Source organism: Chelonia mydas, chromosome 1 (assembly GCF_015237465.2).
Source record: "Chelonia mydas isolate rCheMyd1 chromosome 1, rCheMyd1.pri.v2, whole genome shotgun sequence".
Classification (NCBI taxonomy): Eukaryota; Metazoa; Chordata; order Testudines; family Cheloniidae; genus Chelonia; species Chelonia mydas.
Window position 1 is genome coordinate 254115851 of NC_057849.1, and position 13011 is coordinate 254128861.

Sequence of the window (13011 nt, forward strand, 5' to 3'; positions counted from 1 at the left end):
CCAAGTTCCTGGTGCGTGTGTTAATTCCCGGGATGGATGGGTGCTGCAGGCACGGTGAGGAGGTTTGCAGGATTTACATATTCGAAGGAAGCAGGGAGGGGTGGGCAGATGGCTGCAATGGTGTGGTGGGACGAGTGTGTGTATGAGTGGGAGACTGTAGGCCTGATTCTCCTCTCATGCTCACCAGTGTAAACCAGGACTAACGGAGTTATCTGGGGTCAAACCAGCAGGAGAGGAGAATCAGGCCCAGTGTGTGTATGAGCAGGAAGAGGAGAGCATGTATATAGGAGTTCAAGGGCCTCACTGCCTTGCACCTGTTTTAGTCACTGCCCTGGGGCAGAATGAGTGTAAAACACTACCACAGGGGCAAGCGAATGGGGACCTCTGATCTGGTAGCACTTTGCACCCGCCCTGCTGGGTGTAAACGACTACGCAAGGGCAAGGCAGTGGAGAATCAGGCCTTGTACGTGACGAGGTCTGTCCAAGACTTGGGGCCCAATCCGATGCCCATTGAGGTCAATGGACAGACTCTCGCTGGTTTCAGCGGGAGTGGGGTCAGGCTCTTGGTGATGAGGCAAAACTGACATTTGAAGGTATATACAGCAGTAGGCATCCCATGTCTGCCTACCCCAGGGAGCATCCACTGCATGAATGATGGGAGTGCGCGTGTGAGTGCTCGTCTCCTTATTAGCATATAGTCCTTATGCTGTCTGCCACCCATCCCCCCAGTAGCAGCATCTTCCTCTCTTCAGGGAGAGATGTGTGTCTAGCACAAAGCCCTGTGGCCAGCGGGGAGCCTCTCCCCTCCTGCCAGCTGGGTGAGCTCGGCCTCTCAGTGATTTTCATTTTGTTAAAAGGATTCAATTTCCGTTTTCTCTTTACAAGGCCCCCCACCCCGCTAATTTGCATTTCCCTCCCTCCCTCCCCCCAACTCCCACGTTTTCACAGTTTAAAGCTGGAGAAAACAAAAATGAAAAGAAAAATACTATCTGGTTTTCTTCCAAGTAAATCCACTTACTGTATTTACATTTATTTATAGTTGGTTTTGTTTTATTAAAAAATTGCCACTTATTTTTTAGAAACTTTTTTTTTTTTTGCAATGTTGCTGTTAACCACAGGATCACCAGGGACTAGTGGGTCCAGGTTGGTCACCATTAACTCCCTGGGAGCCCTGGGGACCAGGGAATCAGCATTAACCCCTGGGATTCCCAAGGACAGGAAAGTCAATGTTAACCCTTCAAGGGCCCACAAGAGACACATGAATCACCTTTGATCCCAGGGTCTTGGAAAGTCTGAGCAGGTCACAAGTAACCCCAAGATCTCCAGGGTCATCATGAGCCTCTAGAACTCCCACAGATACACTCATCACTGCTAGTCCACCCCCCTCACCCGCCACCCCCGGAGCCTGTGAGTCCACATCGGGTTAAAACTGAACAGAAAACAAACCAAAAAATGAAAGAATGAAACCTGAAAAAATCCAAAGAGCTGCCTCCTCCTCCCACTTAATTTTTTGTTGTTTTTTTTGTTGTTTCTTGGTTCCCTTTTTTAAATTTGTTTTTATTAAATGTTAAAATAATGGTACATGGGAAATCATGCATTTTCTTTTAAATTTATTTTCTATTTTTTTTAAATCTCTCTTGATTTTTAAAGTTTTTTCTTTTTTTTCCTTTTTCTTATTTTTTTATACTTTTTTTGTCATTGTTGTTTCTTTTCTTTTGTTTCTTTTCTTGTTGATGTTGTTTTGTTTTTTGCTTTTGGAAGGTTTCCCCCATGGTTGCTTTCTCTTCTCCCTCCCCTGCCCTCCCTGTTGCCCCTGCTCCTCCTCTTCCGTTTTCTCCCCACCTCCCGCCTGCTCCTTCCCCATTTTCAGCTCCTGGTGTCGGCTTCATACCGGGGTGGTCCGGCGGTTGGCTGTGTTAGTGTGGATAGAGTCCTTGTTCTCTTTCTGGATACAGTTGTGAACCTGGAGGAAACTGTTATCCCTGTCGGAATTGTAGGTAGCGGTGGGGGTGGTAGCAGCCTTCAGGGGGTCCCTGGTCAGGGTATACATCGAGATCTCCGTTGATGGGAGGGTATTGAACCCTTTGATCCCAACGGGCGAGGCATCCCTGGAGTGTGAAGGCTCAGTGGAACGGGAGCTGGAGCGACTGCGTCTCTGATAGCGGTAGCGGTAGCTGGGGATGCGGGTGATGGCGGAGGACTGGAGGTAGTCCGTGGCACGAGCGTTGGCACGCAGCTGTTTGTGCCGGTCAATAAACATGTGGACGGCCAGCACTCCCACCATCTCAGCTATAATGAAGGACAGGGCCCCAAAGTAGAAGGACCAACCATAGGAATAACTGTTCTTCTTGGAGTCGCTCTTTGAGGGGTCTCCAGCGTTGGCTGATATGTACACAATGATGCCAATTATATTACTCAGACCTGCGGGCGAGAATAAGAGAGAGAGAGGAAAATATTAGAGTATCCTAGAGGGAAAGGACGGCAGGAGGTGCAAGGTTAAAGCCTAGGGTCCCACCTGTCTTCCCAAGAGAAGTCCAGTGCTGGTGAGGGCCCGGCTGCCTGTCTGCTCACAGCTCCCCAGACAAGCCTCCAAACCTGCCCTGCTTGGAGCCCTCTTTAGGGATTCTCAGGTGAGAGAACAATTCATTCTACATGTTCACTGAACCCTAAACTTCACCCCACTACTGGCACCCCAGTCAGTCCTGCCTGTCTCCGTGAGACCCGCTCCCCCAACAGATGTAGAGAGGAGCTCAGTTTCCATGTACATCCAATTCTGAGATCCTGCCTTCCCAGCCCTGCACCCCAACAGCGCTCTAACCCCAGGCTGGAGAAATTTATTTCCTATATTTCTTTCACCCAAGGTGGTTGCACCCTGTTGAGAAGTCATCAGGGACTCCATGGCTTCATCTGTCTGATGTCAGAGTCTGTCCAGTAGTGGAGGTAGCCATGTAACTGAAGGGAGCTGGGGCCATTGTGTTTTGTTTACTGCGTTTGTACATGTAGAGGAATCTCTCTGCAGGGAGCAGCTGCCATTTTGTGTGTCAGTTCAGATGCAGAATGTCAGAGTGAGTCACTGTGTGCTCTCTCTCACACACACAGAGAGACTTTATATTTACTCTTCCTGGTTGAATGTTTTCATTCATCTGAAATAAAGCTCATCTAGACTGAAAAATACATGTTGCCCTTTTTGCCTGTGCAGACATACCACCTCCTTTCCCTTCTGCCCTGGCTGCTCCATCATCTGGACAGCCTGTCACTGAGGTATCTTCCTCGCTATTGCTCTTAGTCTTCCATCCCCCCAGCCCATTTGTCCCTCGTCCCTTTACCTGCAGACACGAAGAAGATGCCGGCACTAAGGATGATGTTGTGTCGGGTTTTGTAGAACTCGCTGGCTGCAATGCAGAGTCCACCCATGAAAAGCAGAATCACACTCAGGATCGGGAAAATACTAGAGGCCCTTACAGCCCCTGTGAAAAAGAGAGGGAGAGGGGGAGAAAGAACAGCACAGGTAGGAGACAGAGGAAAGGGAGAAGAGAAAACAATACAGGAGACAAAGAGAAGGGGCAGGGAGGGAACAGATACAGAGGGAAAACAATAGCATGTATTTTGCGGGGGAGAAGGAGAGGAAACAGAGAAGGGAGAGAAACATGGAGAGGGCAGAGTGATTCAGGAAGGAATACAGAGAAAGAAGGGGAGGGCGAGAGGAGACAGAAGGAGAGAGTGGTCACAAATGGATCACCCATGTGTTGGATTGTCATTGAGACGATCAGAAGCCAGTGGCATACTCAGGGGGCCTGGTGGCAGAAGTTTACCTGGGAGTCAGGACTCTTTCATAACCTGAACGCCCTGAAAGCCTCTTACTCCCGCTTTTGTTCACACCATGTGCCTGAGTAGGGCCCTTCAGCTATTATTCCCACCTATAATGCAATGTGGTGCCAGCGTCCCAAACGTTTCACCCAAAAAGTCAGTCAATTGCACATCATTTGGAAAGTGAACTCGCCTCCTAAGGAGAGGTTTGTAGAGAGTTGGAAAGCAGCTACCGAGGCAGGGTGACAGTCTGTGGCTATAAGCAGAGGCTGCAGCCCTCCCTGGCACTGGGAAATAAAACTCACAACCTAATCCTCCAGAAGCACAGGACTCCCAATGGCAAGCTAAAGGTGCATCTCCACAACCTCATGCATATTCCATCCAGCAGAGAACAGTGCACACACGTGTGCAAACACTCCCCCTCCCCCCCCCCGGGAGGAGCTCTCATTTATTTCAGCCAACAGACGGCGGTGGTGTGCGTTTGTGCACCCCTCGCCCCTCCCCACCATATTCTGTCCAGCAGAGAGCAGTGCGGTGGACTGGCACATGCTGCACGATACATCACAGCAGGTACAGTCAGTATTTTTATGAGAGGTCGCTCCTCTCTTCCCAGCAGAAAGAAGAGGCTACAGTGTGAAACAAACACATGGCTGAGAAAGAACATGCCTCAATGCAAGAACAGCCCAATGCAAATCTTTCAGCGCAAAGGTGGGAGAATCAACCTGAATAAAGCAAACAAAGACAGCAGGGACAGTCAGTTCACAGGCCCTGGGGGAGAATCTACCCCTCGTATCAGGCACAGGCACTGAATTCTTGCTGGTGCCGACTCCAGCACAATCCCTCCATGCTATAAACCCAAAGGGGTGTGAGGAACCTCTTGGCTGTTCTCCAGTCCTACCTAGCTCTACTTCAGGGAATGGGATGGGAATAACCGTGCTAATGGTTTGGGGAAAGTAGGGGAAGATTGAACAGTGGGGAACCAGGCGACAGCAAGCAAATGCCAAGTGGATGCCTACTGTATGGAGGGGCCTTGTGGAGATTCTTAGCATCACATGCTGGGGAGAACACAAGGTCACAATGTGAAATTGGGAGCAGAGGACACGGCAAGAGGTGAAACCAGGATTCTCTGTCCTTAATCTCAGCTCAGTTGCCTTACTCACTTCAGAAGTTCCACAGAGTCAAATGACCATGGAAGAGAGGGGCTGTCACTGAACCCACCATACCAACCGTTCCAGAGTCCAGTGCAGATCCCGCTGTCTGAAGGGGAGGAGAGCTGGTAATGTGTTCGGAATGGCTTCTACCCAGCCTCAGAGTCTTGTGGCAAAGAAACACACTGACATTCCCCCCGTTCCTCCTGACATCGGCTATTTGATTGCAAGGAACCCGAGCCATCTTATCTGAACGGTCAGCAAAACCAAACTGAGTCCTAATCAGGCTCCCTGCCATTCCAATCTCCTGCCCACTCTGACCCAGGCGACAACCTAATCTAAAGATCAGAAACAACATCCTAGACAGTCATGCCAACACTACCAGGCCCAGCTCAGGTGAAGCCTCAACAAGCTCCAATTTGGCAGAAGTCCTGGGAAGAACCTGTCCAAGTCAGGCCATCTCCAGTCAGGCCAAGCTCAGCATGAGGCTCCTTCTACCAGACATGACTCAGCAAGTACCTCATTAAGTCTGACCAAACCCCAATATCCTGCTTCAGGTCACTGAACACTGCTCTGTTCTAAGGGATTCCGCCTTGGGGATTTGATTTGAAGGAGACATTGTCAAGGATTTGACCTACACTTGTCTCCTCTTGGAGGAGACAGTGATCTGGAGCCCTGTGTGGGCTCTTTCCCCAAAACAAATGCTCCAAAGCTCTGTTTGCTAAAAAGAGTCCAATGCCAGCAAACAATTCTTCACTAGCAAACCTGTGCTCAGAGGTAACTCTACAGCAACAAACCAGCGTGCCCATCCCTCTGCTGATGAGTGTCACCCGCATTTGCAGTCCTGGCACTCAAGCTGTTTGGCAAGCAATGCAACAGAAATACATTTTAAGGAAACCTTCTCCATGGGATTATTTAAAACCACAGCAGGTGGGCAAATATTTTAGAATTGATGATTAAGTCCTATCACAGTGTCCCTGTTTCATCCACATAAATGATCTTGAAAGAATCCCAAATCTTCCTAACTCCATTGTGCTGCTGGGCCTCCAGCATGCTCCAAACACACACGAGTCATAGCTGGTGACTCCTGGAGATCCCCAGCCCCAGCAGATCCCTGGTGCTTAGCCCACACAATTAAAAGCCGCTTCTTTTGGACTCCTTTAGAGCAAAGATCTCCTCTCTTGACGTCAACAGGAACTGTGCTCAGGGAGGGACAGCAGGATATAGAGGTGGAGATTAGCTGCGGGGACCTGTGCATCTGTTGTAAAGGAAGACCGAGCCTCTGCTTTTGCACTGAACAAAAGTGGTCTCTTTTCATCAGTGAAGGTTTTACGGACCACACAGAACCGCACAGCTTTCCAGGCCGGCTCCATCTACCCGTACATGGGAGTTGTGAACTCTGCCCTCATGCCCCAAGTTGGGCTCTGATCTCTGCTGTCTCTGCTTTCCACTTGTGTGCTCCTTCCAGAGACACACCATGCTCTAAGTGCAGCAAGTGGCCTTGGTACATGCTCTTCAGTCTTTTCTGTGCTCCAGAGAGAAGTGTTAGCTCCAGCAGGCTCTGTTCTTACCATGCAGTTCCCTGTGCCATCCGCTCTCCAGCTGTTATTCACAGCCCACTGAAGTGAATGTTCTGTCAGCAAAAGGTGTGTCTGATCAACAGCTCTGTTGACAGAAGCAGGAGCTCCTCAGAGCTTGCCCATCTAAGCACTGACCAGCACAAACCTACTCAGGTTTTGAAATCGGATATGATCACAGTATAAGAATTCAATATATGAACCCCTACCAAGAGGGACAGCAGAAGCAGAAGTGGTGTAAGCTTTCGTGCCACTCTCCCCCAAGCGCACACACACACACATGCACACACACGTGCGTGCGCACTATCCCAGCTTCCCCACTAGTGTGTCTTCCACCCCTCATGGAGGGGCTACTACATCTAAAAGAGGTCAGTCTTTATGGCCCATTCAATCCTCTGTTGCTCTGCTGAGACTGCAACCAAGGCTGCTAATTAGGGTCTCTCATGGTGATGGTTTCTGTGAGGTGACTACTTGCTCCAGAAATAGACTAAGACCACTAACTCATTTTATGTGGATTGACAATTATCAGAGGGTAATGACTCCTGGTCACAAATGACCTGGCATGCATTAGATTCAGTGACTCAGAAGTGAAAGGCTTGCGACCCCATACCCAAACCCTCTAATCTCCTTGCCTAGGGACCAGATGGAACAAGTGACTTGCAGTTTATGTACAAGTCTCTAATACCTACCCTCAATCCACAGGGTTACTCAGTCCCTCCCACCTGAGAGATGGTTGCAACTGGTGACACAGTCAGTGCTTCTGTCGTTTCCCCTTCTCCTTAGAGTCATTTTCATTGGAAGCCAATTATCTGTTTTGCTTTCCAAGCTAACGGGACGCTCTCTTTGCATCTTGGAAATGCTTCCTTCTCCTTGTCAATATTTTTCTAATGTATTTAGAATTGGGGGTGAGGCTGAGGGGCTACAGAATTTTATCATAATTAAATACCTTTAATTAAAAAAACCTTTAATTGCCAGTGCAAGTTTGACTCTAGCAGGATCCGGTAGATTTGTTCTTGTGGAGGTGGGAGTGGATTCGTTAGTGGAAGGCAGGGGACCCACTGAGACAGATATTCAGAAGCTCTTAGGGATGCCCCCCAGTCAATTCTTCCAGATTTTGCCTCATCTGGCATGTTAATCCTCAAGGGAACCAGACTTTGAACAGTGTCATCTACAGGAAGCAAAGGGCACCCAGCGCTTGCACCCACAATCAGTTCCAAGGAAAAGAGCCTGCAGACTTACGGAGGAAATATTCTGCTGTGTCAGCTTCATAATCTGTATCCTCAGGGAAGTGATCGATTTGCTTACACAGACCTTTAAAATTCCCTGCAAAACAAGAGAAGAAAGAACAAATGAGAACATCAGAAACCAGCCGCGGCAAACAACTCCCCACGGGGTCATTTTTTCTGCCCTCTCTGCCTCCTTCACAGGCAACACACACACTCACACCTACCCTCACATTAAGCTCTCGAGCATTGTCTCCTGTTCTACACAGAACCCCGCCCCCTTCACATCCCCATAGGAATATGGGAACATAGGAATTGCTGTGTCAGACCTAAGAGCCATCTAGCTCAGTAGCCTGTCTCAGGCAGTGGCCAGCACCAGATGCTTCAGAGGAAAGGGTCAGAACTACAAAGTAGGCAGGTGTGGGATAATTCCCCCCATGTTAGGTCTCATCCTGGTCCCTTACAGAGACTCGCTGAAATCTTGAAGCATGCGGTTTGAGACCCCTTCCATTTTTTTTTATTAGTAGTAACTTTGCTAACTCTGGATATTCTTAGAATCATATAAAACGTCCACACCCTTTCTGAATCTTGCTAAATTCTGGCCTCAACGACTTCCTGTGGCAGTGAGTTCCACAGTCTATGTACACATTGTGTGAAAAAGTATTTCCTGTTATCAGTTTTGAGTTTGCCATTTCATGTCCCCTTGTTCTTGTGTTACAAGACAGGGAGAACAGACGCTCCGGATCCACCTTCTCTAGATCATACATTATTTAATGTATTTCTATCATGTCTGCTCCCATTTGTCCCCTTTCTAAGGTGAACGATCCCAGTCTTTTCAATCTCTTCCTATAGGAGAGTTTTTCCAGGCCTTTAGTCATTCTTGTCAATCTTCTCCGACCCCCCTCTAATTCTTCAATAGCACCTCAATTCCACATAAATGGTAAGGAATCTGGGAGCTACATCCAAATCTAATGGGCACTGGTTAAACTGCACACATGCAGTTTTGGGGTGTACAGCATGTGACCTTCAGCTTCAAAAACCTCAGGGTTTTAGCATTTGAGCTAAAGGAGAACCACCCTTAACTGTCAATAATAGTAGGGCTCTTACCCTTGCTAGGCCAGCCATGAAGCAGCAGTGGTACAAGTAAGCCCTGGCCAATACATTACAACATGCACATGCACACACAGCTATCAACATGTCCCCATACTTCCAACCCCACACTCTACATTTCGGTGGGTGGTGGTGGCAGTCCAGCTCCCTGATCCCTGCTGACACCTTGGAACAGAGTGGAAGCTGGGACAGACTAGAAGAACCGTGGTTACACAGCACTGGGATCACTCAGCCCCTGCCTCCTGGTATCAAGACATTCACCCTATTGCAAAACAAGACCATGCAGAAGACCATCTCATTAATCTCCATGGGTTCCCTGCTCCCCCAGTGCAGTGCCCGCTCCTTTCTCGGGATTTACCCATACAGTGGTATCATCCATGTAAAACTAATGGCCCTTGACTAGCCAAGAAGGGAAGTTGCTGTGTCTGCACAGTGCCTGAGGCAATTGGGCTTGGGGACACCTGTCCCTTGGGCTCCAGAGCAGGAGTTCAGCCAGTGCAGAGGCATTTGTGCAGGAGACCTGGGCCCAGATTCTTTGACTTTATGGATTAGCTGCTCTAGGGGGTTACGCTCCTGGCATTGGCACCCCCAAATTGGGATGGGCTGAAGGGAGGAGAGCTTTCACAGCGATTATGGAGAGTGAAGAATCCTGGGAGAAGCTGGGGAACCACATTGCCTTACAAGGAACCATCCTAACAGTGCCCAGAATACTGACTGGAAGCTTCAGGAATGGAGGATGCGGGGTCCCTACAGCCACCGGCAGTCCTAGCTGTTGCACAGAGCGAATGGTGTTGGTTGTGAGGCGCACCCAGTGTACGCCAGCCCCAGACTTTTCCAGCAGGAGGCCATGCAAGGAACAATGCAGGTGTCCTGGTTAGAAGAATGTCCTGGGAAGATTCTCTCATATTCCTGGACAGGACTTTGGGACATTTGAAGAAGAGACCAAGCACAAAGAATCCAGCCCAGGTTTTACTCTGAGCCCAGACTCTGCAGGCGCAGAACTTCGGGCCTTTAATGCAAGTCCTTACCATGTAACTGTCCATGCGGTACTGATAGTTATACTCCTCACTATCACATCTCCCTGCTTTGACCCTATCTATCCGATCTGCTGATCTTCGGTATTTTTTAAGGCACCATGGTATCTAACAACCAATTCAAGGAGCTCCCATTAAGGAGCTGGGACACAGCAGCGGTTAGTCTAAGACCTGAGTATATTAGGAGGTAGGAACACAATATCTTTGGGTGCCGCCGAAGTTTTCGATCCTCACTAATTCATACTCAGAGCAGTTGATTCCCTTCTGCCCCACCTCTTCCTGTGGCTGCAGGGGGGAGCCACTAAGCCCCTCTCAGCACACTAAGCCCCACATTCAGGAAGTACCTGCTCTGCAGCCATGGTTCTCCTAGAAAGAATGCCTCACAGCCATGCAAATCAGCTGCACCTCCCTCCCCACTGCACACACACCTGCATGGAAGGCAGGTAAAGCTTGAGGCACTTGAGATGCCTTTGCCCAGGTGTATCACAAACCCTTCCCTCTGGTTTTTATGGATGCCTGGACATAGTCCGTGAATGGCCAGGTTCCGCTGACTCACTCTTTACTTCTCTCCATGTGACGTGCTCCCCTTTGCCATGGGAAGGGCGTCCTTTCCTCTCCTTGCTCCTGACTGCTTGTGATGGCCAGCTGTCTGTGAAAGAGGAGCACCTCTGGCCTAGCACCTGTCTGCTGGGTCCCTGGCTGGGGCTGACTGGTCGACAACCCCGATCTTCTGTTTTCCCAGACTCCAGAAAAGCAACTCTCACCCACCACAAGTGGCATAATTTTGCCCACAGAATTGCAGGGGACCAAGACTATGTTGTCCCCACTATAGTTATGTCTCTAGCCCTTTCCCTTTTCCTTGGTCTTAAATTGCCCACCTTCCACCTTTAGAGCTTGCAGCTCTAAACCCTTTAACATGGCCACGCTCAGTGGCACCTCAGCTGGCCGTCCTCTTTCACTTGGCGGCACCAGAAAAGCCTCCAGCCGTAGCTTTCACATTTCCCACCCAGGATGGAACCGCCTCCTCGACAGGGAATGCCCCCTCCCACCACATGCAGAGTCAGTGCCCCAGCAAATGAGGAATAACAGATGGCGAGGAATGAGCCCGAGACACTGTGTGCGTGTGTGTGTGTGTGTGTGTGTGTGGCGCGCAGAGAGAACCCTATGCTTCCTGGCACACTTAGGCAGCTATGATTCCCTGCCCCTCCTTCCCACCCAGTAACTCCTTGCTATCTTTCAGCTTGGTTAATCCCTGTGTGAAAATTAGGCTGCTTATGAATGATGCTGCATCTTGTGCATGACAGTTTTCATACGGCCTCCTTTGGGTACCCTACAGAGATTCTGGGCACTCAGAGTCTGTCTACACACTACAATTAGACACCTGCGGCTGGCCCACGCCAGCTGGCTCGGGCTTGCGGGGCTCAGGCTAAGGGGCTGTTTAATTGTGGTGTAGATGTTCGGGCTCCAGCTGCAGCCTGAGCTCTGGGACCCTCCCACCTTGCAGGGTCCTAGAGGCTGGGCTCCAGCCCGAGCCCGAACATCTACATCTCAATTAAACAGGCCCTTAGCCTGAGCCCCCGAGCCAGAGTCAGCCATAGGTTTTTAATTGCAGTGTAGACATACCCTCAGACAACAAGGGCAAACTTCAGTGCACCCTATGGGGCAGTGCTTATTCTTTGAAAATCCACTTCCAGTAATGGGTGCCCAAGGGGTCTGGGTGCTCAGGGTCAGCAAGTGCCCAGCCACTGGGATTTTCAAACCCTCCCTGCTGGATGACACTATGCCCCCTCCAGGCACTGCTGTTCACGCTGTGTCTGTACCAAGCTTTAGTCTGAAAAATGCCTATGACTGCTGCCATTGGTCTAGCTCCACCAGTGGCAGCAAAGCTGGGTTTGCTCATGCACACAGGGCTCCAGGTGTCTGCTGTCGTTTTAACCACTGTGCTGTCTAAACCTGCTCAGAGCATATCGACATGCTAAGGTGGTAAGGATGCTGCTGGCCGTCAGAGCTTTGTCTCCACCAGCACCCCAGCTGCTAACACATCTGGAGCCCAGCCAGATGAGAGGAAGGATATTGCAGTGGTCAGGGCACAAACCTGGAGTCAAAAGACCGAGGTTCTATTTCCTGCTCTGCTACAGACTTCCTGTGTGACCAAGTCACTCAGAGGTTGTCTACACTGCAATAAAGCCCCTGCGGCTGTCCTGGGTCAGCTGGCTTGGGCTGTGGGGCTATAAAATTTAAGTGTAGACATTCAGGCTTGGGCTGGAGCCTGGGCTGTGGGACCCTCACCCCTTGCGGAGGGCCACACCCCTAGGGTATGTCTATAATGCAATGTAAACCCAGGATTTGAACTCAGGCTCAAGCCTAATCCCCCTTCTATCTACAAACAAACTGTGCTAACCTAGAGCTTGAATTCAGGGTCTCAGAACCCCACAAGGGTGGAGGGGACACACCTGAGTCGAACTGGAATCCAGGGTTCCTGCCATATTGCTTTGCAGTGTAGATGCAACCTCACTGGACTCATGCTCCAGGAGTCCACCAAAAATATTCCAACAATCCCATGGGCCAACTTTCTTAGTTCTCTGGACTGTCAAGTTTGGTGGACAGTCAAGTTTTTCTACAATGCACTACAAAGAGCTAAAGCAGCTACATTTTGGGAGGGTGCTAGGAAGTGTGGGAGATGGGTGGTTGGATTCAGGCCTGCATAATGAAGTGTAGATGCTGGAGCCCCAGGTTGGGACCCGGGGTTCAATAATGCCTAACATGAGGTTGCAAATGAGTGTAGATGCTCAAGCCCTAGGTAACAAACCCAGGGTTTGCTAACTCGAGTTCTACTAACTCTGTGCTTATATTGCAGTTTACACTGCAGTTTACACCGCCCACTAAGCCCAGCTCTGACTCAGGTTTGAGTCCAAGCTCCCCTTCTGTCCACACACAAATCAGTCTGACTTGGGTCAGCAAGCACTCAGGACCCGAGTCCTAGGACCCTGCTAGGGGGTTGATCAGAGCCCAGTCCTGCTGTGACTCGAGTCCAAGCCCTGTCATTTTGCAATGTGGATACACACAGCTCAAGCCACAGACCTGAGTCAGAAGGTCTGCGTAGCGCAGTATG

The 13011-nt window shown here is 49.8% G+C and overlaps 1 protein-coding gene across 2 annotated transcripts in view; it reads right to left on the bottom strand.

Moving 5' to 3' along the window:
• Nucleotides 1-937: 937 nt before the first annotated feature.
• Nucleotides 938-13011, bottom strand: part of CACNG2 (calcium voltage-gated channel auxiliary subunit gamma 2) — a 60242-nt gene continuing 48168 nt past the window's right edge. Inside the window, exons 2-4 of one of the 2 annotated variants that reach the window (XM_007062644.3) lie at nucleotides 7772-7855; nucleotides 3327-3467; nucleotides 938-2421 (exon numbers count right to left, since the gene is read on the bottom strand). In XM_007062644.3, the coding sequence (XP_007062706.1) occupies nucleotides 1886-2421; nucleotides 3327-3467; nucleotides 7772-7855 (761 nt within the window). In that variant the 3' untranslated portion in view covers nucleotides 938-1885. The remainder of the gene's footprint in view (nucleotides 2422-3326; nucleotides 3468-7771; nucleotides 7856-13011) is intronic. The other variant, XM_027825101.3, reaches the window with a different exon arrangement.